Here is a 26684-nt window from a genome sequence, read left to right as displayed (position 1 = left end):
AGCCCTGTTAGCATGCCTCTGCACGCTTTGCCTCCAGATGTTGTGTGCATTCGTCCTCCATACTCCTGATGCGCTCTCATTGTGCTATGGGCCAGAACGTTCGGCAGGTGGCTAGGTCCTCTATACTGGATGGATTGATCTTGCACCTCTTCAGAGGGGGTTTAATTCGGTCCTGCATCCGCTTCTTCTGGCCAACAGCAGAGCGTTGGCCTTCATGTGACCGTTGAGCACTTTCGGCGGCAGTCGGCCCTCTGGCATGCGGATGACATGACCAAGCCATCTTAGTTGGTGATTGTTTAAGGTGGACTGCATGCTACCACTTCCAGCCCATTTCAGTACCTCGGTGTGGGGTATTCTGTCCTGCCAGGTAACAAAGAGAATCTTCTGGAGGCACTTTATGTGGAAGGCCTCCCAGGGTTTTCATGTGCTAAGTGATCCATGCTTCCCAGCTGTTTAACAGGGTGAACACACACACCACTCTCTCCGCAAACAATTACACAAGAAGAACATGATCCTGCAATGAGTAGTCTTTCAATGTATATTTATATATTACGGCAATTAGTATCAACAAGAGAGAATGCCAAATTCATTCATATTATTTTTTACAGGTTTCTTATCTCTTACTCTTCATTTAAAAACATGGTAAAGTCTAAAAAAAGGTAAAGATGGTAATTGTGTCAGAGTGGTTTGAAACAGGGTTGTTAGTGTTACTCGCTGGTATCAACAAGGGCAGTGCTATTAGATCAATGATCGGAAGTCCTGAGAGGTGGGTGTGTGTGTGCATATGTGTATTTACATGCATCAGAAGTATCATAATACGGTATAACTTACAGTAGTAGATACTGGCCTTTTCTCAACATATTGCCTTTTAGTGACTTCCACTAAAGCAGTAATGGAGTGTTTCTCATCACATCTGACTAGCGGGAATGTCGAGTCAGGAACTTCAATACAAATATTCAAGTTATCTCAATGAGTCCAGTTTAAAAAAGGGGGTTACGTTTGGTCATAGAATGAGTGTTTGGTCATTGAACATGAGAAAATACATTTTAAAAACAAATATGGAATGATGGAGGGCGCTCAAGCAACATGAGTCGAAGTGCAACCCCCAAAAAAATCAGAACATCATTGAACAGCTCCAAAGTACAAATATTCCAAGTCACATTACAAGCGGAGGTGGTGATTCCCAATGTTGGAGAGGACTGGCCTGAGCAAGGCCAGCACAGATCTGATTCTCATTAGGAGTCTGGAATGCAAGCTGATTTGTATATCAGTGATTATGCACAGCTCCTTGCTCAGCCCACTCCTCTTCAACGCGGGGATAGTCATGATAGTGGTCAAATCTTTCTCTGTGGTTATACTGTTGCACTTCATGTCCAGCCGCGTTCTTATTGGTCACCCTTGGAATATTTCTTGTTTCTCCCGTCGCTTTGGCTCTGTTGTGCTGCTCTGATAGACTCACGTGGCACCAGTGGGCAGGGCACCATCTTCAGGAAGCCCCTCCTCCAAGATGTCCCTGACCTGGTCCAGAGTGTCAGCCTGACGGATCAACTCCAGCTTCACCTAGAAGAAAGGGATGAAGGATGGAGGGAGAGTGAGAGAAGGGGGGGGGAAGAGGGAGGGGTTGGAGTAAGAGAAGAGAAAGTGAGAGAGAGAGAGAGACAATGGGGAAGGCTCATGGTCATTTGACTATGGACCAAAATTGAAAATGGAATCCAGCTGGACTGGTCCTAGATCAGTGCTGTAAACTAACATAAACCAACTCAATGTGAATACACCCTGAGTGGACTGGTCCTGAATCAGTGTACTGTACCTGCAGTGACTGTGAAAGCTGAACAAAGTCTCTCTGCACCGTTTGGCTGGTGTCCACCTGAGAACGCATACTGATGATCTGGCTACGCAGCTCCAAACACTGTTGCTGGAGGGACGCCTGGGAGGGAGATAGAAAGGGAGTGAGAATGGTGAGGGTAAGAGAGAGATAAAGAGAGAGAGCTACAGTAACATGTTAGTGTTCCCAAAGTAGGAAAGATAAGTACACAAAAGGTATAACACGGACAGACGGACGCACGCACACACACCTCTATCCCTGGTCTCCCTGTACAGTACCTTGTCATGGGTGAGAGTCTTGCTGTCTCCCTGTAGGTGTGAGAGCGCCACCCTGAGGCCTTGTAGCTCGATGCGACAGGTCTGTAGCTCCAACTGCAGCTTCTCTTTCTGACACTGGACCCGCTCCATCTCGGTCTTCAGACTGGACAGCTGCACTGCAGAGGGCAAAGGTCAACAGGACTATTTTTACTGAACGCTTATTTATCAAGGAAGTCCCACTGAGGTCAAACGACCTATTTCACAAGGGAAAGACAATGGGCTTGTTGGAGCGGATACGTTTTGTCAAGTCACCGCCTTTCAAAATGCATTATGTGGATAACTGCATGAACCGCATGAAAAACCATGTGATCATGCGGTTTTTGATAGTCTCCTTCAATTTCTGCAGTTGCTTTTCACCGATGGCACCATACAGCCATTGCCTGGCAACTGGTTGGCACTACTTGTCAACCAATCAGTGTTTTTGTTTGACCCACGCGGACACGACCAAAGACGTGACTGAAACAGGAACCAGCTTTGCCGCGACTCTAAAGCTACAGGGGATACAACTGAAAGTGATATTTGAGAACTCTAACAAATGCACTATACAATAGCTTCAGAAAGTATTCATATCTCTTGATTTATTCCACATTTTGTTATGTTACAGCCTGAAATCAAAATAGATTCTCACCCATTTACATACAATACCCCATAATGAAAAAGTGAACTTTTTATTTAGGAAATGTATAGAAAATTAAATACAGAAATATCTAATTTACATAAGTACTCACACCTGAGTCAATACATGTTAGAATCAATGTTGGCAGCGATAACAGCAGTGAGTCTTTCTGGGTAAGTCTCTAAGCCACGTGTCAAACTCATTCCACGGGGGGGGGGGGGCCAAGGGGTTTTCGCTCCTCCCTTGTACTTGATTGATGAATTAAGGTCACTAATTAGTAAGGAACTCCCCTCATCTGGTTGTCTAGGTCTTAATTGAAAGGATAAAACAAACCAGCATACACTAAGCCCTCCATGGAATGAGTTGACACCACTGCTCTAAGCGCTTTGCACAGCTGGATTGTACAATATTTGCCCATTATGTCAAATTGTTTGTTGATCATTGTTAGGCAACCATTTTCAAGTCTTGCCATAGATTTTCAAGCAGATTTAAGTCATAACTGTAACTCAGCCATTCAGGAACATTCACTGTCTTCTTGGTAAGCAACTCCAGTGTAGATTTGGCCTCGTGTTTTAGGTTATTGTCCTGCTGAAAGTTGAATTCACTCCACGTGTCTGGTGGAATGCAGACTGAACCAGGTTTTCCTTTAGGATTTTGCCTGTGCTGAGCTCCATTCCATTTATTTTTTTATCCTGAAAAATGTCCCAGTCTTTAACAATTACAAGCATACACATAACATGATGTAGCAACCACTATGCTTGAAAATATGGAGAGTGGTACTCAGTAATGTGTTCTATTGGATTTGCCCCAAACATAAGACTTTGTATTCAGGCCAAAAAGTGAATTGCTTTCCCACATTTTTTTCAGTATTACTTTCGTGCCTTGATGCAAACTGGATGCATGTTTTTAATTTGTTTTATTCTGTACACTTCATTCTTTTAACTCTGTCAAATAGGTAACATGTGGGATTGTTTTAAGATGGTCATACCAAGGATAATTTAGCTATTTGATTTAGAATTTTAGATATAAAGAATATATCTTATTTGATAAAATGAAGTGTCAAAGTGTCTGTCCAATATCTGAGAAAGATATGAAAGATCAGGAAATTTAAACAAAAATTGGGACCCATATTTAACAAAAAAACTTGGCACTAAACTGCTTTTATATATACTTTCATTAATATTTTTAACTGGTACCGGGCTTCAGACGAGTCTTGTGGGCGTCAAAACGACCAACATCTACAGTGCATTCGGAAAGTATTCAGACCCCTTGACTTTTTCCACATTGTTACGTTACAGCCTTATTCTAAAATTGATTCAATTGTTGTTTTCTCCCCCTATGATAAATCTATAAAACAATGACAAATGTCCTTGAGTAGCCCAGCCAGAGCCCGGACTTAAACCCGATCTAACATATCTGGAGAGACCTGAAAACAGCTGTGCAGCGACGCTCCCCTTCCAACCTGACAGAGCGTGAGAGGATCTGCAGAGAAGAATGGGATAAACTCCCCAAATACAGGTGCGCCAGGCTTGTAGCATCATACCCAAGAAGACTTGAGGCTGTAATCGCTGCCAAAGGTGCTTCAACAAAGTACTGAGTAAAGGGTTTGAATACTTATGTTCATCCATATTAGAATAAGGCTGTAACGTAACAAAACGTGGAAAAAGTCAAGGGGTCTGAATACTTTTTGAATGCACTGTACGTGTTCGAGTGAGTCTCACCTTTGCATGGAGGGGTCATATTACTGGGTAGACCAAACTGATAGAGCACAAGTCGACTTCATATGTGTCCTGTGGCGCTTGTGGGGGGTAGTAGAGCTAAAACGGAGAACACCATCATGTTCGTAAGTCTCATGTAGGCCAAACCGTTCTGACGCTACAAATGTTTTTGTGAGAAGACACATTTTCGGGATGTCTCATGGTCTGACAAACACCGCTGTAGTTCGGCCACCTTCCACTCCAGATGCGGAAGGCCGCCATTGGCAGATGCGATGGATTGAGATGCAGCCCATGCAAAAAAACATCTCTCCAACCTAAACAGATGGATTTTGCTGGGGATGTTTTTTATTATGCCAACTAGATTTCCACAGAGGATATCGACTCTAGGGGGTTATTGAACAGAGTGAGTCCATGCAACTTATTATTGTTAAGCAAATTCTTACTCCTGAACTTATTTAGGCTTGCCATAACAAAGGGGTTGAATATTTATTGACTTTTGTGACCTGTTTCAAGAAGCTAGGCGCATGTCGCACGTCACTACTTCACATGGAGGCATTTTTACATTTTTTTTTTTTAATCAAAATGCATTTTGGGACAGAAATGCCTTCTGGAACATGTGAACTTTCATGTGCCTTAATAACAAACTTGCATGCCATCTGTAAATAAGAATACAATTGTTCAATTACTAGCATAGTTGGTTTAGCCACAGAAAAATTCAGGAACCTTCCCGCTAGCCATGATTTGCTGAGATAGATGGGCTGGACATGCCAAGAGATGAGCTCAGATTGGTCTGCCATTGTAGCATGCTTCTGTCTATAACATAAGCTGCTCAGTAATGTGTGGATAATCCTTTCTACAGCAGCTTTTTTTGAAAGATATCAGAAAGAACTGAAAAAGTGTTGCACTGCTTCCCTGAAGTTAATAGCGCTATCGACTAAGATCAGTGGGAAAAAGTTGTGACTACTTTCTGGAGGACGATCGTGCCATGCTGACTCTCTCTGACTCTGAAAATGATCCGAGGTTGAGAAAATCCCTGATTTAGGTAAAAACATTTTAATTGAACCAGACTCAGTAATGTGTAGTCTTCTGATGACCATGATGGGGGAAGAAACGGCGATCAACACTGTTGTTCTCACGTTGACCGAGCTTTGAAATCAGTGGAATGCCCGGTTGAAGCAGAGAGATGATTGCCAAATGCGGAGAGTCGAAAAGGCTAATAAAACACCTGTCTCCGGATTACATCTTCAAACTAAGGGCAACCATGGCATTCATGACAGAGGGAGAAGCGTTCATCCATGTATATGGGTAAGAGTCTAGCTACATTAATTGTATCTCAGAAAGCCATTTGCATTGTTAGTTATAGCCCAATGTCATTGAACCTAGTTGGTTATCTTTAACTACTTGCAGAATCATGCATGGTAGTATGAGTTGGGATCATCATTTATCGTTTACCTAGCTACATGTCTAAACAAAAGACTCTCCTATGCAAGTAACCATTTCACTGTACCGTTTACAACTTCTGTATCCTGTGCATGTGACAAATAAACAGATTTGATTTGATATAGTGTGTGTTTACCAGAGACGGTAATGTGAAGAACAACATGACCTGCACCAAAGTCAGATTAGGATATAGACCAAAGACTAGATAAAGTGTATTTTTTACTACTACTTTTTGCTACTACTTTCACCACTTTTAATCTTGAAATCTTTGGTTGTTTACTACACTACCATATTCACTCGTTTTAGCACATGGCCTCACATGTGAATCCTTAAAAGAAATGGGTGGAGCTAAGGCTTAAGCAGGTGTGAACTATGCTGAATGTGTGTAGACAAAGAAGAGCTCTCCAGGTGTACCAAAACATTCACGGGCCATTTTCTCAAACGTGGGGTTACTTTCCCATTGTTCCTGAACTGCAGTGTATGATATACGATGTTCTTGCTCTGAGTCTCTACTTTTATCAAATGTAAAAATACATTTTTTTTTTTTTTTTTTTTGCTACATAGGACCGAATCCAGGTGGTACATTTAAGCTTTACATTTTGTATTAATTTGTACAAATTTCAAAATACCTAATTCCACTTTGACATTACAGGGTATTGCATAGGCCAGTGAAAATAAATCAAAATTGTATACATTTTAAATTTAGGCTGTAACACAACAATATGTGGAAAAAGTAAAGGGGTGTGAATACTTTCTGAAGACACTTCAGAAAGTACGTTATGTTTTCAGTTTGTGAGTGTGTGATATTAGGGATAAAGAAAAGTTTATTTAGACCTTTCAGAAACATTTGCAGCTATGTTGACACTGCCATGTTGATCTGAGCTTTGCTGTTGGAAAACCACTACAGTGTCCGACTCCGACTACATTCGTTGACTTTCGTCTAAAGTTGGCTTCATTAGCCTAACTACTCGAACACACCCTATGAGTTTACTACGGTCAACGCCTGTTATCAACTGCCTGTGTGTAATGCATTACGGATTAATTCCTATGGCCTTCTATATCACACAATTTTCTAATTCTCTCGCTCGCTCTCGCGCACACACACCAATGTCCACTCACCTTGTAGAACTTCTGTTGCGGCAGTACCAGGGAAGAGAGAAAGAGAGAATGGTTAAAAACCAACATACAGCTGGCAGTTTCTATTACACTTATCAACACAAAGAAAGAAACAAAGACACAAAGAAAGAGCGAAGAAAAGGCAGATGAACAGACCGCTCTCCTCCACGCGGGTCTCCAGTTGTTCCTTTAGGTTGACGATCTCTATAAGCAGCCTCTCTTCACTGTGTGCCCCCTACAGGTGGGAGTACAGTAGTGCATACAGTAATAGTATGTTTTCTATGTATTTCAATGATTCTTGACTGTATGAATACACACACACAAACTGTACCTGTAGTGTAGGACCAAGGGGTGTGTTGGCGTCCCCTGCCCCATCAGTCTCCTCGATCTCCTCCCCTTTTAGCCTGGACAGCTCGCTACACACCCTCCTCTGAGAGAGAGACAGCTCCGCCTGGGAACACAACACACACACACACACAAAACACCTCAAACACACACTACATGGACGTCATCCCCCTCCTCCCTGGTTGGACCAGGTGCCTGTCACTCACCAGCCTGCTATGGACGGCATTCTGTGATTGGTTGAAAGATTTCTGCAGCTCCTGTAGGAGGGCCTCTGAGGTCTGAACCTGAGACTGGAGAACTGAGACCTAACACACACACACACAGTAACATTCAATTCCGTGGATAACTGACGCTTCTCAATATATAATATATGCCATGTGTGTAAAGGTGGGAGTACGTGTTTGTGTGTCTCAGTAGTCTGTGTGTCCAGCTCGCTCTCCAGCTCTGTCCTCTCGTCCCTCAGTCGACTCAGCTCTCCCTTCAGCTCCTCAACCTGCACATCAGACCACACCACATCAGACGCCATGAGTCCACATCAGACCACATCAGAGATAATGAGTCCACACCACACGTCATGAGTCCACTCCAAACCTGTAAAGTTTGGCTCACCTGTTTGATAGACAACGTTGGTGTTTGACTGTTTTAACAGGCTTTAAGTACACTTAACAAAAATAAATGGAACATGCAACCATTTCAAACATTTTACTGAGTTATAGCAAAATAACGCAGAACAAAATCAATCAATTTAAATAAATGCATTAGGCCCTAACCTATGGATTTTACACGACTGGGAATACAGATATGCATCTGTCAGTCACAGAGATAACCTAAAAATGTAAGGACAATTTTTTTCTTCTGAAAACCAGTCACTATCTGGTGTGACCACCATTTGCCTCATGCAGCGCGACACATCTCCTTTGTAGAGTTTATCAGCCTGTTGATTGTAGCCTGTGGAATGTTGTCCCACTCTTCAATGGCTGTGCAAAATTGCTGGATATTGGCGGGAACTGGAACACTCTGTCGTATATATGTTGGCGGATGAATGGCACGACAATGGCCCTCGGGATCTCGTCATGGTATCTCTGTGCATTCAAATGACCATCGATAAAATGCAAATGTGTTCGTTGTTAGTAGCTTATGCCTGCCAATACCATAACCCCACCACCACCACCACCATAGGGCTCTCTGTTCACAACGTTGACATCAGTAAACTGCTTGCCCACACAACACCAAAAACTATGTCTGCCATCTGCACGGTACAGTTGAAACCAGGATTCAACCGTGAAAAGCACACTTCTCCAGCGTGCCAGTAGTCATTGAAGGTGAGCATTTGCCCACTAAAGTCGGTTACGACGCCGAACTGCATTCAGGCAAAGACCTTGGTGAGGACGACGAGCAAGCAGATGAGCTTCCCGAAGACGGTTTCAGACAGTTTGTGCTGAAATTCTTAGTTTGTGCAAACCTACAGTTTCATCAGCTGTCCGGGTGGCTTGTCTCAGACAACCCCTCAGGTGAAGTTGGATATGGAGGTCCTGGCCTGGCGTGGTTACACGTGGTCTGCGGTTGTGGGGCCGGTTGGACGTACTGCTAAATTCTCTAAAATGACGTTGGAGGCGGCTTATGGTCGAGAAATTAACATTCAATTCTCTGGCAACAGCTCTGGTGGACATTCTTGCAGTCAGTATGCCAATTGCACGCTCCCTCAAAACTTGAGACATCTGTGACATTGTGTTGTGTGACAACTGCACATTTTAGAGTGGCCTTTTATTGTCCCCAGCACCTGTGTAATGATCATGCTGTTTAATCAGCTTCTTAAATATGCCACACCTGTCAGGTGGATGGATTATCTTGGCAAAGGAGAAATGCTCACTAACAGGGATGTAAACAAATGTGTGCACAACATTCGAGAGAAAAAAGCTTTTTGTGTGTATGGAACATTTCTGGGATCTTTTATTTCAGCTCATGAAACATGGGACCAACACTTTACATGTTGCGTTTATATTTTTGTTCAGTAGAAGTCCTAGTTGGAGTGTGTTTCTGTGGCTAGTGCTCACTTGTTTGCTTAGTGAATTGATAAAGTGTGTGTGTTCACCTGTGTGTTAAGCGAATCCCATTCGGTGTGTGTGATCAGACGGTGGCCGGGCGGGGGCAGGTAGATGGCCTCGGGCACCAGGGTTCCCGTGGAGACCAGGGAGGCAGTGTCTTCCTGGGGAGGTGGGCGGCGTGGCAGTGAGGGCGTGTCCAAGGAGAAGGAGGAGAAAGAAGCGAAGTCACAGTTCTGGGAGAAATAGCCCTCCAGCCCCGCCCCTTCACCCTCCCCTGGTCCCTCCCCCGGCCCCTCAGCCTCCGCTGGTTGGCTATCCCATCCGTCCGTTCCTGGTTCTCTGAGGGTATTGGTGGGAGAGTCTGTCGACTGGCTCTCGGACTGCATAGCTCCTGCCTCCAACCTGTCCTTCTTTACACTGCCCTGAGAGAGAGAGAGAGAAGAAAGAGAGAGAAGAAAGAGAGAGAAGAAAGAGAGAGAAGAAAGAGAGAGAGAGAGAGAGAGAGAGAGAGAGAGAGAGAGAGAGAGAGAGAGAGAGAGAGAGAGAGAGAGAGAGAGGTCAGAGACAAGGAAATAGGTTTAGTAACATTGAGGTGAACATACACACACCTGAGACTGCACACTGGCTCTCCTCCACTGGGCACGCTCAGACTGTAGAGTAGATATTCTAGCCTCATATTGAGAAGCCGTCTCTGAGAATAGAAGAGAGAGAAATGAGATGATGACAGACAATAACAGGCCATCTAGGTGGGTCCTACACATTATCTGCGTCCCAAATGACACCCTATTCCCTATCTAGTGCAATACTTTTGACCATAGTTCCCATTGGGAATGCATTATGAATAGAAGGCATGGAGCGACCTTTCTCACATCTATACAATGGTAGGGAAACACTGGTATGTATAAAAGGTGTCTTCCACCTCTGACTGCATCTCCTGGTCACACTGTGCATATCTCTCTCTCTCTGACCTCTGAGGGCCTCCTGAAGAGACTGCATCTCCTGGTCACACTGTTTCTGCAGCTCTCCCAGTTCCTCCTGTTTGCTCAGTTCGCAGATCGTCGCCACACCCTGCCAGTGCTCCAGCTGCGCTCGGCAACCTGCTAGCTGGGCATGCAAGATTTCCATTGCATCTGACAAGCAGAAAAATTGAGAGAACATAAGATATCTGTTTATGGTGAATATAGGACAATACAAGGTTGTGAATAGAGTTCAACACTGACCTCAATGTATCTTATGAGCTGCATAAAGCATGATCATGCAAGCAATTGCACTGAGTCCTACTACACAGGCGATCCCTTCCGATGTCAATAACATTACAAAACACCACATGCAAAGCAATTCATGAATATAATAATACACCTGTTGACAATCGAACTGACAGATAACATTGTTTTGTCTGTGTATCAGTGGAGACACGGCAATCCTTGGCACACACCTGCCATAGCTTCTAATTAGGTTGACTGACGTCTCCACAAAATCGTAATTATTATGGCTAAACCCCCGCCTATTTCTCTTCTTAAAATCAGATTTTATACCTAACTACACTGCTAAACTTATGCCTAACTAGCCTTAAATTAAGACCAAAAAATATATTTTCGTTTATTTATTTTTACGATATAGCCAATTTTGACTTTGTGGCAGTAACAGAAAGGTCAACCGAGTTCACTTAGCAAGTGACAGCTCTAGCAATAGCAACATTTTGTACATTTTCAGTGATCTGTAGCTACATTCCGAAATGCACACGCATTTGTGAGATTTGGTTAACACGAAGGGTTAGTTAGCTAGCAATCAAGCTAGCCTAGCTAAAACACTTGTTGATGGCTAATTTAGCTAAGTGACATTCTTACCAGTGTCGTCATTCTGAGATTTCTCCAACGGTTCCATTATCAATCATTTGTGTCGGTTCTGTAATGGCACCAAATGTCTTAGTCGTGAAAATAATATACTGTATGTGGGTTGGGTTGGTGTGAAAGCTTAAGGCAGGACTTATTCACTACTGGTCAACTTCAGGAAATAACTTTCCCCGGTTTAAGCCTACGGATATTACGTAAACATCCTTCCTAATGCCGACGACTGCATAGAATTTTCCCTTATTCTTCCCAGTTCCAACTACCGTATTGTCATGGGATGAGCGAATGATATGTGAAAAGACATACAGTACTACACCAGTCAAAAGTTAGCACACACCTACTCATTCAATGGGTTTTCTTTATTTTACTATTTTCTACATTGTTGAATAATAGTGAAGACATCAACACTATGAAATAACACATATGGAATCATGTAGTAACCAAAAAAAAAAAAAAAAAAAGTTCAATAAATAAATAATAATAATAAATAAATGATTCAAAGGAGCCACCCTTTGCCTTGATGACAGCTTTGCACCCTCTTGGCATTCTCTCAATCAGCTTAACCTGGAATGCTTTTCCAACAGTACTGAAGAAATTCCCACGTATGCTGAGCACTTGTTGGTTGCTTTTCCTGCTTTTCCAACTCATCCCAAACCATCTCAATTGAGTCTGATGCAGCTCATCTGATGCAGCTCTCCATCCCTCTCCTTCTTGGTTAAATAGTCCTTACACAGCCTGGAGGTGTGTTGGGTCATTGTTCTGTTGAAAAGAAAATGATAGTCCCACTAAGAACAAACCAGATGGGATGGCGTATTTCTGCAGAATGCTGTGTTAGCCATGTTGGTTAAGTGTGCCTTGAATTCTAAATAAATCACCTCCTCCATAGTTCACGGTGGAAACCACACATGCGGAGATCATCCGTTTGCCTACTCTGCATCTCACAAAGACACAACGGTTGGAACCAAACATCTCACATTTGAACTCATCAGACCAAAGGACAGATTTCCACCGGTCTAATGTCCATTGCTCATGTTTCTTGGCACAAGCAAGTCTCTTCTTATTATTGGTGACTTTGAAGTCCTGATTCACGCAGTCTCCTCTGAACAGTTGACATTGAGATGTGTCTGTTACTTGAACTCTATGAAGCATTTATTTGGGCTGCAATTTCTGAGGCTGGTAACTGTAATAAACTTATCCTCTGCAGCAGAGGTAACTCTGGGTCTTCCTTTCATGTGGCGGTCCTCATGAGAGCCAGTTTCATCATAGTGCTTGATGGATCTTGCAACTACACTTGAAGAAACTTTCAAAGTTCTTGACATTTTCCGGATTGACTGACCTTCATGTCTTAAAGTAATGATGGACTGTCATTTCTCTTTGATTATTTGAGCTGTTCTTGCCATAATATGGACTTGGTTTTTTACCAAATAGGGCTATCTTCTGTATACCCCCCTACCTTGTTACAACACAACTGATTGGCTCAAACGCATTAAAAAGGAAAGAAATTCCACAAATTAACTTTTAACAAGGCACACCCGTTAATTGAAATGCATTCCAGGTGACTGCCTCAGGAAGCTGGTTGAGAGAACACCAAGAGTGTGCAAAGCTGTCATCAGGCAAAGGGTGGCTACTTTGAAGAATCTCAAATATAAAATATATTTTGATTTGTTTAATACTTTGTTACTACATGATTTCATATGTGTTATTTCATAGTTTTGATGTCTTCACTATTATTCTACAATGCAGAAAATAGTAAAAAATAAAGAAAAACCCTGGAATGAGTAGGTGTGTCCAAACTTTTGACTGGTACTGTACATTAGAGTAAAATTACGGTTTTCATCTGGTACTTTCCTTCAGTGACCCAAGGAATATTAAATATTCCAAATCAATTATATTTGGTTCTCTGAGCTTGACACCATTAAGCATAAAATAAGAAAAATGTGACCTGTATTAGTTTTTATATAGGCACAATATGTGCCAGAAATGTAATGATTTTTCTTTTGGCATAACCAGAAATGTGCCTATTTTTCCAAGAAGGACCATAGTAATTGTATCAGATATTATCACAGAATAAAGAGTTTATAAACAGTGGCTATTAAGGTGTCTTCACCTGCTCTTCTCTTTCTGGTGGTTTAGCTGTCGATCAAAGTTTTGTTTTCAATATTTCATGGTATTGTGTCCAAAAAATATATATATGTGAATACTGAATCTGCTATGATGAGAAGGCAACAGCCAACATACCAATAAACTTATTTCAATACATGTTATGTTCAATGTCCAGCAATGCAATACGGTATGAAATGACATATTAACATCAACAGTGTGTTTTCTATCTTCTTTTAATATGTTAAAAAAAGATTATTCTCCACCCATTTAGAGAAACTGTTTATCCATTGTCTCTTTACAGTACAACCAATACATATAAACACTTCCTGAATAGCTCTGAGCCATAAAAGGGCATTATAATGTCAAATAGTAGAATAGTATTTCCTGAATAGCAAAACGTATTCAGTGATACTGTACTAATGCATTTTGAAAAGTCCACTATACAAGTCCCTCACTTCAGTCAATCTCTTCAATGGTTGGGCCTTGGGAGCTGGCACCAGAACTGGACATTGCCTGATTTCCACAGCTACCTATAGGCATCCCTCCTTGCTGGTATAGCTTGGTAATGATAGGCTAGCACACTTTCTCCAGCTCCTTCAGCTGAAGCTCCTACTCCTCTTTGTCGTCCTCCAACCAGAAAATGGCCTGGATGCACCTGTCCACCACTTTCTTCTTGACCTCCTCGCTGATATTGCCTTTCACGTTGTCGTCCTCAACGCTGCTCTTCATATTGAAGGTGTACGACTCCAGGGAGTTCTTGGATGCTATTTTCTCCCTCTGTGCATCGTCCTCAGCTTTGTATTTGTCGGCATCATGCAACATCCTCTCAATGTCCTCTTCGCTGAGCCGCCCCATGTCGTTGGGGATGGTGATCTTGTTCTCTTTGCCCTTGTCTACTGCTGATACGTTCAGAATGCCATTGAATGACATCGCGATGTCAAAGGTCACCTCAAGCTGAGGGATTCCTCGTAGGGCAGGGGGGATTCCAGAGAGCTCAAACCAAATATTCTAACAAACTATAATGTTATAGCTAAGGCTTTGTCTACACAATCAAAATTGCATACTTTTTTGATTTCTATGAAGCCTATAGCCCAATTGTTCCAGCCAATTATGAAAATAATGAAAGTTACTTACAGTTTGTGAATTTAGAAGTCTCGTTGAAAGGTATAGGGCAGTAGCTTAAGGTCGCTCTTCTCTTTACTTATTTTCTTCTCTCTTTAGTGTTCTCATTGAGTCGATGTTTGTAACTGAATGAATTAATATCATCCCTTTTGATTTCTCGACATTTCTCAACTCTCTGACTACACTGTAGAGCTCTGCTACCCGGCCCGAGCCTGTACAGCGCAGTACAGTCATATCTGACTAAAACCATAACATGGTGTCAGAAGTGCTTAAATATCCATCAAATAAAAAACAGGAGAGATTATTTTACAGAAAATAATAATGTTCCTTGAGTTTGTCGGAGTTTAGAGTGACAAAAAGTAGCTCAGCTAACTACTCTCTCGTCTCATTATTGAACAGAGCAGCCCAAGCGGAGCCGACGTTGCTATGGATACTCACAGACCCAGAGCTGCCATAAGCAGAGTGTATGCAGAGTAAGCAGCGTGCAGGGAGCGAGTGAGACAGAGAGGAGCAGCTAATTGATTCACGAATGGAGTAAGTTATTTCTGATATCGGGTTTCGGGCCGGCCCTTAAATTTGTCAGAAGCAATCGGACCTGGGTAGGGCAAGGCCTGAACGTTGCGGACATGGGTAGGGCTCGGCTTAAAATTCATGCAACTGCAGGGCTCTACTATACTGACCAATGAGAGCGCAGCTTCCTGTGCAGTGGTCTTTCGGTTACAGAAGCACGGAGACCTGTCCAGGAAGAATATTTGTGCCATGAACTTTGACAAATTAATAATTTACTACTATAAACTGGGGGGTTCGAGCCCTGAATGCTGATTGGCTGAAAGCCATGTTCTATCAGACTGTATACCTAATTACATTGGTAAACTGTTTATAATAGCAATAATAGCAATAACGCACCTCAGGGGTTTGTGGGAGATTGCCAATATACCACAGATAGAGCTGTATCCAGGCACTCTGCGTTGGGTTGTACGTAAGAACAGACATAATTCATCGTGTATTGGCCATATACTACACCCCCACGGGCCTTATTGCTTAAGTGTCCAACGTGGAATAACATCTGAAGGCAATTATTATTATTACTCATGGATCAATTCATTTCAAATCTTTGCTACTAGCCGCTTTATGGACACCCCAGTTGAATCAGAACTCCACAGCAGGTGGCGGTAATGAAACTTCTGTCAAGCCGCTCAGTGGATTAACGAGGAACAGAGCATGCGCACACTGCATTGTTTTGTGCTGTTCCGTAGCAAGAGAGTACATGTGGAATTCTGTTCGGACAGGACAGAACAACGACTTTCATTCTGCGAAAATGGCTAAAATATCGTTGCTGAGAGTGCTTCTCAATGAACGATTAACAGCAGTTGCTGATGAGATATTTGGGGCTGTTGAAAAAACGGTGGCAGAGTACCAGGAAGAAATCTATCGTTCTAAGGAGGAGAACGAGAAGCTACGGAGGCTGCTTGATATCGTTCTTAAACCAGATATAAAGTTGCATAGATCGGGTTAGTAACGTTAATTGATTAAAATGTGTGTATATGAAACATTCTAGCAGGGAAAACAACTGTTAGAAAAGAACTCAACAACAACCACCCATCCAGTAGCCTATTCACAACCAATAGCAATCTAATTTTACCTAATTTTAAAAGTTAAACTTTGTTTTAAACTACTTTTTACGTGCATTTGCAGAAAAACAGTCGCTAAACTGGTGGCATATGAATAAAAAAATATGAACTCAACATGCAACAATTTCAACGATTTTACTTAGTTGAGTCCGGCCCTCTATGGATTTCACACGACTGGGTAGGGGCGCAGCTATGGGAGGGCATAGACCCACCCACTTAGGAGCCAGGCCTACCCACTGGGGAGCCAGGCTCAGCCAATCAGAATGAGTTTTCCCCACAGACAGACATACTCCTCAGCCGGATGTGGAGGTCCTGTGCTGGTGTGGTTATACGTGGTCTGCGGTTGTGAGGCCAGTTGGACGTACTGCCAAATTCTCTAAAACAACGTTTGATGCGGCTTATGGTAGACAGTATTTTTGTGCATTCAAATTGCCATAGATAAAATGCAATTGGGTTTGTTGTCCGTCGCTTATGTTTGCCCATACCATAACCCCACCATTATGGGTCACTCTTCACAACGTTGACATCAGCGAACGGCTCGTCCACACAACGCCATACACGTGTTCTGCGGTTGTGAGGCCGGTTGGACGTGCTGCCAAATTCTCTAAAAAGACATTGGCAGAGAAATGAACATTAAATTCTCTGGTGGAACAGTTCTGGTTCTGGTGGACATTCCTGCAGTCAGCATGTCTATGCACACTCCCTCAACTTGAGACATCTGTGGCATTTGTGTTGTGTGACAAAACTGCACGTTTTTTGTCCCCAGCACAAGTTGCAACTGTGTAATGATCATGCTGTTTAATCAGTTTCTAGATATGCCACACCTGTCAACTGGATGGATTATCTTGGCAAAGGAGAAATGCTCACTAACAGGGATGTAATGAAATTTGTACACAGCATTTGAGATAAATATTTTTTTGTGTGTATGGAACATTTCTGGGATCTTTTATTTCAGCTCATGAAACATACGACTAACTTGTTGCGTTTTATATTTTTAAGTGTAAATAGATTTGTAACAGGCTAATGTGATTCTCATGACCCGTTACAGGATAGTACTGTTTGGCTAGCACAGAGAATTTTTGACCAACCTTAACTTGGTGATACTCTTCATTCTCGATTCGGCAAAACATGTATCTTCTAAAATGTCTGTGTTCAGTTGGATCATTGGAATTTAGAAAATGCTCCGTTATTAAAATAAATGTTTTACTCGTTGAAGTAATCCAACAATGTGTACACCGCCATTTTGTCTATTTAAAATCATCATGACATGCAACACTTTAGGGTGGACCCACCGATCTGTCAATGAGGGAAGATTTGAAATAGACAAGATGCCAGTGTACACATTGTTGGGTTAATTCATGGAGCAAAACAATTAATTTATTTTAATAACGGAGCATTTCAAATGAACCACCTGATTGATTGGTCGGGTGCCGCTTGTAATATTTAAAAAAAAATATTTTACCTTTATTTAACTAGGCAAGTCAGTTAAGAACAAAATCGTATTTACAATGACGGCCTACCCCGGCCAAACCTGGACGAACCTAATAGACTTGAGCTCGTCTCCACTGCTACAGCCACCTTTCAACTACGCTACTGTAGTTACTAGGCTACTGTATTGTGGTCGCAGTATTGACAACAGAAATGCTACGGTCATTTTAATGAATCAATAACTAGTAATAAAAAAAGGTAGCCTACCTTTGGCTGCCTGTCATGTTCCAGTAGGCCTAAAGGAGTTCATGATGCATTATTCTATGGTGATTATAATGCACCGAAGTAGGTAAGGTTATCCACCAATGTAGCTCCCGGGCTGCTAGCATGCATTGCATGATCAGCACTACAAATGTGAACCGCAAGCCATTGATCATGTAGGCATGTTGCATATGGATGCTCAAAATAGATATATTTGTATTTCTAGAATCGATGCCTATATGAATGAATAGGCTGGATCATCTTAATTCTGGTATTAGGCAGTGGGCTATAGATTTCATGAAAAATATTTCTACATTTTCTGGTTAGTATGCTGCAGTTGATTGACTGGTTCCTCGAGTAACGTCAAAGTCCATTGTTTCAGAACGCCAAACGTCCCGAACATTCAGAACTACTTTGCAAACCGTTGGTTTAAAATTCCAATAGATTAATTTTTAGGGATATCATTTTCATCAATAAACAGAAAAACAATACTGTGGTGCCCGGTGAAGGATTTCCTTCTCCATGACCACTTGTTTCATATACACCCTTTAAGTAAATAACCAAGTACATGTATAGCTTCACAGGTGTGTGGGGCGGGGGAGTCACAATTATGTTGTCTTGGTTTATTATTGTTGTCAGCTGAATTCACTTAGTCATCTGTTTCATCCTTCCTCCAGACCTACAGCAGCTCACTGTCTCTGAAAAGGTTCCCCCTGAACAGCAGCACTGTGAACAGGAGTTGAACCCCAGTCTGGGGCAGGAGGACCCAGAGCCCACACAGATTAATGAGCAGGAGCTCAGGACCAGCCATGGGAGAGAGCAGCTTCATGCTCTGGAGTCAAAAGACCCTAATGTTATATTCACAATTGCTTGTGTCAAAAGCTTGTGCCAGAATCAGGTCTCAACTGAGCCTTCACATCTTTACCAAACCCAAAGTGAGGAATATGAACAGGGACCCTCTCTACCAAGCACTTCAATAGAACAGATCAAAACAGAACCTGATGGAGAGGGCTACATGTCATTAGAACCAACCAGTGAACCTCAGCCCCTCTCTGCATTTAATCACTATTCTGCTGTTCAGCGTGAAAACAGAGTAATCCTCAGTGTAGATCGTGTGGCGAGTGGAGAGCTTCCATCAGGGTCAAAGCCACCGGAATCAAAGAGAGCACGGGTCAGTCAAATTAGTACTGCTGTTCTTCATTGGGGCACGTTATGTGGGGATTCCTTTCACACCACGTTTTCTATTATGATCAGAGTGCATGCTAGTGAGAGAGAACCTGTGTGTGTGTGTGTGTAGAATGCTTTAAGTCAAAACAAAGTTTAATAGGTGATCTTGAAACTAATGTTGACACACATTTGATTAAATGGAAATGTCTTATTTTTATTTTTTTTGCACATATGTCTCTTGCAAATATAATCTGAACCTACACATGGAGACTCATGATGAGAAATCTTTGCAGTGCCAGGTCTATGATTATTGCTGTAAGGTAAAGGGTACTCTCATAAAACATTAAAACAGAAGACTCACATAAGGGAAAATGGAGCAATGAAATGGCAGCAGGTCTGTTAGATGAAAGGGAATCCCATGAAAGTAACTTGAGTATTTAGTGCCATCAGTGAGAAGGTATATGAATAGATTAAAGTAGAATTACTTATAGGTATTCTGATTCTGTGTCTGTCCTGCAGGATCGAGGCCCCGCTGCTGCCACAGGCCAGGCCACAGCAAGCCAGTCCCTGGACCCCACTCTTTCCTCACCACCTTTCCACCGCCCAGCTGTGCCCCGGTCCATTGCATGGCGCCAAAAGAGGAAGGGGGAGGAATATGCACACGCCCAGCAGCAGGGCGCTCTTTACCCAAAACGCTCAAATGTATACCGCTCGAAGGTACATCCTGACATTTCCATTCCTCATCTGACACCAGAATATGACGAACTGCTCACCAACCGCAGCGGGGGCCGTCCGGACCGCTATGCTGTTTTGCTATTCCGTGCATGCGTAAGCGAAGAGAGATACCGCGAGTGGGAACAGAATACCAACTGGGATGGATCACGAGGAAAATTTGGCTTGCCAGTGAACCTCCGAATGTTCATCAGGACCACTGTGTCTCAGAAGTTTCCTTCCATGAGTGATGTAACCCGAAAAAACATAAAAGACAGAGTAAATGAGTACTTGAGGTCACCGAGGAAGTCTGGACATGGACTGCTCTCGCTTATCTAAGGAATTAGGCATATTGCAGACCGATCTCATAATCACTTCCTTTCCTAGCTGAGGTGATTACAAACAGCTGCCTACAGTATGTACAGTAAAACTCTCATTGTCCTGTTTCGCACTGTACAGTACCTTAATACAAATCTGCATTTAGAAATGTAAAAAAAATAAACGAATTTCAATATTTTATTAATTAAAACACAGATGTTAATGAAAAAGTACTCTAGATTCTATCTTTTTATTAGAATACTGGCCTTACTGTAGTGATGGAGGCTGGTCACAGTTCACGCCTTGATGAGCCATTAAATTGAACAATAGCTAGCCAAAACTCTCAGAGTACCACAGTATGAGTAATAATACTGAAATGGTTCAAATCGTTTTTCCACCATTTGTTTTTCCCAATAGGGGATTTTAGAAACAATTCAAATAAGGGCTGTGTTTTACGGGAGAGTATTATGGCCATGTGAAGATAAAGAAATCTATGGGTGGTGGTACTTGGATATTTATTCTCCTTGCATCAGTAGGATTTAAAAAAAAATTAAAGTGACAATATTTTGAGAATAAACATTTAATTTAGGCAAAGTCAATTTCGAGAATAACGTAGACATTTTGAGAAAGTTATATTTCAAGAGTAAAGTATGGGATTTGGTTATTAAGCACATAACCATATAGCCCTAATCCCTCTTAACCTAACCTTATTTTAACCCATTTGTAAATAGGTCATGGTAGATCAGGAATTCACCATTTATCAGCATAAAATATCCCATATCATACATCTAACTCTCCATTTCATTCTCTTAAACACATCCTGCTCAGTTTACATATAGGCTTACTCTGCCAACTCCTCCTGCCCCTGCTTTACCTCCCTCATCTTCACTGACCTCACTCCCACTTGGACCCTCTACAACAGAAGACAAGTGTTGCCAGTATGGAAAAGCAATAAGAATGTGTCTTGTACACAAGTAAATAGCCTGTGGCAGAGATAAACTGCACAGTCATGTTGCATCACTCATTTGACAATATTCAAGTTAAGGCTATTGGAAACACTTCATAGCAAAACATAACATGTGTGACTAACTTTATTTTCCCAGAAGGAATTTAATTTGTGCTGTCAGATACATCAAGCACACTTTAATTTAAAACACACAACAGTGCATTATTACATAAAAAAACAGGGCATGTGTACATTAGCAAATAAAATACAGTGCATGCGGGTGTAGCCTATTAATAAATGTATCCATAAATCGCTAAATAGGCAGCCAGGGTGCCAAGGAGGATAGTGCAGCACTCACTCAATAGCCTAATGGAGGCAGGTATAAAGCTAGAAGCCACTTCCACTATCCTGGGCCCCAATGGTAGGAAGGCATACTGGTTAGAAATTATGTCCTTGCCCTTTTTGTGTGCCTATTCTTGTCTTTGAGGCTGCATAGCCGGTTACCTACTATCTTGAAACTCACTTCTTTCATTTACTTTTCCAGCCTGTTATAGTTTGTGACCCTGTGTTACCCAGCACAGTGAGGGGCAAGAAGCAGTGGACTGGGCCAGGCAGGACTGGTTCTGAGCCAGGCAGGTGGTTGGTCCTGGCAGCAGGAAAGAAAAAAGACAACATGAAGATACATCCAATGTAGTGTATAGTGCAACGACATACGGTGCCTTCGGAAAGTATACAGACCCCTTGACTTTTTCCACGTTTTGTTACATTACAGCCTTATTCTAAAATGGTTTAATTGGAAAAATAATACTCATCAATCTACACACATTACCCCATAATGACAAAGCGAAAACATGTTTTTAGAAATTTTAGCAAATTCATTTTATTTTTTAAATACCTTATTTACATAAGTATTGAGACATACATGTATTATTAAACTGGTTTAAGGCAGATAAAGTAAATATGTGTTTTTATCAAGAGTAAACACTTTGCATGTGTTGTAATAATTACTCCACGTGCTTGACATACGTCCATTTTGTTTTAAGCCGACTTCGCTATTTCACCCGGCTCACGCCCAGGAGGAAGCCCGGTTTCAAAACGAATGTAACCACTTTTCACCCGGTGAAACCTCCCACCTGGGTGCCTGGGCCAGCTTGATCAAATCCCCTCATTGGGACTTAAAATCAAGGCCATGCTGCTGTTTATATAGGCCGTAAATCTTTCTGCAATCAAAATAAACAAATCCCAGTGACCATATTATTTTTGGAAGAACAATTGATTCTGAATTTGGGCATTTAAAATGTATTGTTTTGGGCATTTAAAATGTATTGTTATGCTTAGACCTCTTGACGTAAGGACTAAGGCAGGGGTGTCAAACAAAATTCCTGGAGAGGCAAGTGTTTGTGGGTTTATTATTTTGGAACTCCTCTCACCTGTTTTTTTGGGTCTTAATTGAAAATGAATTCAAAGGAAATAACCCAATAGACACGTGGCTCTCCAGGAATTGAGTTTGACACCTCTGGACAAAGGTGTAGGACTGATTGTCATAGGGAGTCCCAGCCTAGCTACCCATCAAATTAGCTTTTGTAGGATATTATGCAGTTAATCTGAAGATATAATTATGGTAGACTAATTATATACATACATAATAAATTAGGATTGATTTCACCAGAATGTCACCTTGAGGAACATCACATCAAGGACAAAGAACAGCTTATCCAAGTTTGCCAGCCTGGGGTGTGCACCACCCAAGATGATGGCTTTAGGTCTGGTGTGTCCTGTCCATGACCTATGAATGTAGACACAGAGAATGTGGTTTCAGAGCATAAATACAGTCATTACAGAAAACCATTACATGCACCTTCCTGATGCCTATTAATAATTTGAACAAAAATGTTACTTTCCATCATTCACACTGAAAATAAATACTTGATACAAATAGGCTATCCAATATCATAGCATAGGCTAAATGGTATTGCATAATGTGGAGGTGAGACAAGTATTTTAAGATAGTCCTAAAACGACTTTCTTTGTTCTCTGTTGTGGGCAGCCCTGGCATGGTCTGCCAGTAGTTTCCCCACCTGGATCTTGACTGGTGCTTTTGCCTCCCTCTCCCTTCACTACCTTGGTGTTGGCAAGGCATTGCTTTTTCTGAGGTGGCAGAGACAGGCATTTGACACCACAGGTGGTTGACCTCTTCTTCCAGTGGGGTAGTCTCCAATTGGCATTGATATATAGTTTGTACAATGTGCAGACATTAAATTGGCAATCAGCAGTTGCTACATACATGTTTTGGACTTATATGTATCCATTGATTCTTGAAGAATATAACTTGTAAACGCCTCATGAGCCTCAGTTCAACTGTCACACCCCACCAGAACCCAAAATATGATCTTGTTTTACTCCAATGTAAGCAAACAGTATATAGTCTCAAAACATGGTTAAAACTATAATTTTGAATGGCAGTGGAGGTTCCTCAGAGGAGGAAGCGGAGGACCATCCTCAGTGAATTTCATTTAAAAAAATGTTTTAAACATTTTAAAGGTTATCCTTTTTAGATAAAACTATACTAAATCCCTTCACCAAATAATTTATTAAAACACTATATTGCAATGAAGGTCTACAGTAGTCTCAACAGCACTCTAGGATAGCACCATGGTGTAGCCGGAGGACAGCTAGCTTAAAATTACTATAATTGTTTTTAATTACCCAAGCCTTTGTGCTAGCTAGCTAGTCTTAGGTCTCTGCGTCGATCAGAAGCAAGGATGGTTCTGTGCTATGTACCGGATGGTAAACACTACGATAAGCACACATGCATTTTATCGTTTTCCGATCTCTGTGTGCAAGAGCAGTGCTTAATTTGTAAATTGGGAGGTCCTGGGGGCTCCGAGATACCGGAACACATTGAGAAAAAAAGTGTCTAACACAACATAGCAGCGCAGCAGACAGAATAAACAGCCAAGTCGTATGATGGTGAAACGGACAGCACTCTCCAAGGTGCTGATTAATTCAAAGCTTTTTCGATGTCACTGCTTTATGCAGACATACTTGAGAATAGATCATATTTGTTCTATCTTTTCAAGGGGGAGGAAATTAAAATTGTAATCAGCTCTGCAATGCTTGTTAAAAAAAATAGAGATACCTTGAAAAATATATAATTTTCAAATAATCGAAAATGATACATGACAATCTGCACAAAGGCTAATGGGACATTTTTTAATAATGGATGAGCTTTTCTTAGTAATCTACATGAGAACCATTTAGGGTTCAAGTAAAACTTTTGAATAAGTGAAGCTTTTAGAGAGAGGTTTAGTGCTTTTATATTTAATAATCTCAACCCACCCAATAGATATTCATTATATAGATAGGCACGCTTTATCTTGTGTGGTTTAGGGTCCTAGATAAAGCCAAATATTTTTTGCTCATATGATTTGAAAATGAATCATGAGAAGTAAGTAGGCAGCGCCATAAGTAAGTGAGTAAACTGAGATACGACTAAGGAGTTAATCAGGGCAATTCTTCCATAAATAGACAGGTATTTACCTCCATGGTTGCAGGATCTTGTCTATTAAGTTTTCTTTTGAAATTAATTGTGGAGAGCTCATTTATGTATTTTGTGATATGAATACCAAGCATGTCTACTTCACCGTCAGCCCATTTTATAGGTAAACTGCAGGGTAGTGTAGAAGTTGTATTTTTTAAAGATCCAATACGTAATATTGTACACTTATCATAATTAGGTTTTAGTCCAGAGAGTCCAGAAAAGTTATCTAGATCTTCAATGAGATATTGCAGGGATCTAGCTTGCGGACTTCATATAAAACTTGAGTCATCGGCATACATGGACACCTTTGTTTTTAAGCCTTGGAGTTCTAATCCTCTAATGTTGATATTTCATCTGATTTTAATAACTAGCATTTCGATGGCCATAACAAATAGATATGGTGACAGCGGACACCCTTGTTTAACTCCGCTTGACAATTCAAAACTCTCTGAGAAGTAGCCGTTATTTACTATTTTACACCTGGGGTTGTTATACATTACTTTTACCCATTTTATAAGGGAATCACCAACATTGAAAACATCCAGGCATTTATAAATAAAATCCAGTTTTGAAAGGCCTTTTCAAAATCCACTATAAATGCTTCTGAGATGTTTCATGATGTTCTATTATTTCTAGTAGTTTTTGTATATTATCTCCAATGTATCATCCATGTAAAATGTCTGATCAGGATGAACAATACCTGGTAAAACCTATGCTAAGCATTTTGCTAGTATTTTTGCATCACACATTGAAGTGTGAGGCCTCCAGTTTTTAAGATAGACTGGATCTTTATATTTACCATCTGGGTCTTGTTTTAATAATAGTGAAATCAGACTTTCCCGCTAAGTACCTAACAGACTACCATTTCTATAGGAGTAGTTAAAACAAGCTAACAATGGAGCTTTGAGTATATCAAAAAAGGCTTGATATACCTCTACCGGTATGCCATCAAGCCCTGGAGTTTTTCCAGACTGAAAGGATTTAATAGCCTCAAAAAGTTAGTCCTCTGTAATTTGGCCTTCGCACTGATCTTTCTGTACATTAATTTTCCATATTTTTTGGGGGGGGGGGGATAATTCCTTACAGTAAGGATGAGACAGAAAAGAGAACATCTGCTTAAAATATTTAGCTTCCTCTTAAAATATAATTCGGAGAATCATAGATGACTCTCAGTAACGAGTTTTTGCAAAATATCTTTGTTAGCGTTCCTGGTGCATTTCTCTCTATATTCCATCCAGTTTGCTTTATTTTTGTAATAGATTACATTAGATCATTCTTGAATAAGTTCCTCCAATTCTTTTTGATTTTCCTCTAACTTATTTTGTATCTCTGTAGTGTCGTTTTTATTGCTATCTACACAACATTTACAAAGGTTTGGGGTCACTTAGAAATGTCCTTGTTTTTGAAAGAAAGGCAACTTTTTTGTCCATTAAATTATAAACTTGGATTAGCTAACACAATGTGCCATTGGATCACAGGAGTGATGGTTGCTGATAATGGGCCTCTGTACGCCTATGTAGAAACATTTGCCGTTTCCAGCTACAATAGTCATTTACAACATTAACAATGTCTACACTGTATTTCTGATCAATTTGATGTTATTTTATTGAACAACAAATGTGATTTTCTTTCAAAAACAAGGACATTTCTGTGACCCCAAACTTTTGAACGGTAGTGTACCTGTACTATTAGTTCATGTATTTCCCTTGTTAGTCTTGTCTCTTTAGCCAGAAACTGCTTTTTTATTATTGATGAATATTGAATTGAATGACCTCTAAAGGAGCATTTAAAAATATCCCAAACAATAAGGCGATTTGCTTAACTTACAGTTGAAGTCAGAAGTTTACATACACTTAGGTTGGAGTCATTAAAACTCGTTTTTCAACCACTCCACAAAATTCTTGTTAACAAACTATAGTTTTGGCAAGTCGGTTAGGACATCTACTTTGTGCATGACACAAGTCATTTTCCAACAATTGTTTACAGACAGATTATTTCACTTATAATTCACTGTATCACAATTCCAGTGGGTCAGAAGTTTACATACACTAAGTTGACTGTGCCTTTAAACAGCTTGGAAAATTCCAGAAGATGATGTCATGGCTTTAGAAGCTTCTGATAGGCTAATTCACATAATTTGAGTCAATTGGAGGTGTTCCTGTGGATGTATTTCAAGGCCTACCT

At 41.1% G+C, this 26684-nt stretch overlaps 2 protein-coding genes and 1 pseudogene across 2 annotated transcripts; 1 reads left to right on the top strand and 2 right to left on the bottom strand.

Annotated features, from left to right (window-relative positions):
* Positions 1-524: 524 nt before the first annotated feature.
* Positions 525-11449, bottom strand: LOC120032998 (rab GTPase-binding effector protein 2-like). The gene is made up of 12 exons (XM_038979286.1): positions 11270-11449; positions 10391-10552; positions 10031-10113; positions 9470-9844; positions 7775-7870; positions 7584-7682; positions 7364-7483; positions 7189-7267; positions 7036-7047; positions 2104-2258; positions 1811-1927; positions 525-1560 (listed from the first exon to the last, which is right to left on the bottom strand). Exons 1-12 carry the CDS (start codon positions 11304-11306, stop codon positions 1456-1458), a joined length of 1440 nt encoding a protein of 479 aa, XP_038835214.1. The 5' UTR covers positions 11307-11449; the 3' UTR covers positions 525-1455.
* A 2382-nt stretch (positions 11450-13831) lies between these two features.
* Positions 13832-15258, bottom strand: LOC120043928 (annotated as a pseudogene).
* A 469-nt stretch (positions 15259-15727) lies between these two features.
* Positions 15728-21752, top strand: LOC120033068. The gene is made up of 3 exons (XM_038979352.1): positions 15728-16008; positions 18495-18988; positions 19504-21752. Exons 1-3 carry the CDS (start codon positions 15765-15767, stop codon positions 20032-20034), a joined length of 1269 nt encoding a protein of 422 aa, XP_038835280.1. The 5' UTR covers positions 15728-15764; the 3' UTR covers positions 20035-21752.
* The last annotated feature ends 4932 nt before the right edge of the window (positions 21753-26684 follow it).

Source organism: Salvelinus namaycush, chromosome 3, assembly GCF_016432855.1.
Source record: "Salvelinus namaycush isolate Seneca chromosome 3, SaNama_1.0, whole genome shotgun sequence".
NCBI lineage: Eukaryota > Metazoa > Chordata > Actinopteri > Salmoniformes > Salmonidae > Salvelinus > Salvelinus namaycush.
The sequence above is the reverse complement of the archived record's forward strand: the minus strand, read 5'-3'. Positions and strand labels throughout refer to the sequence as shown.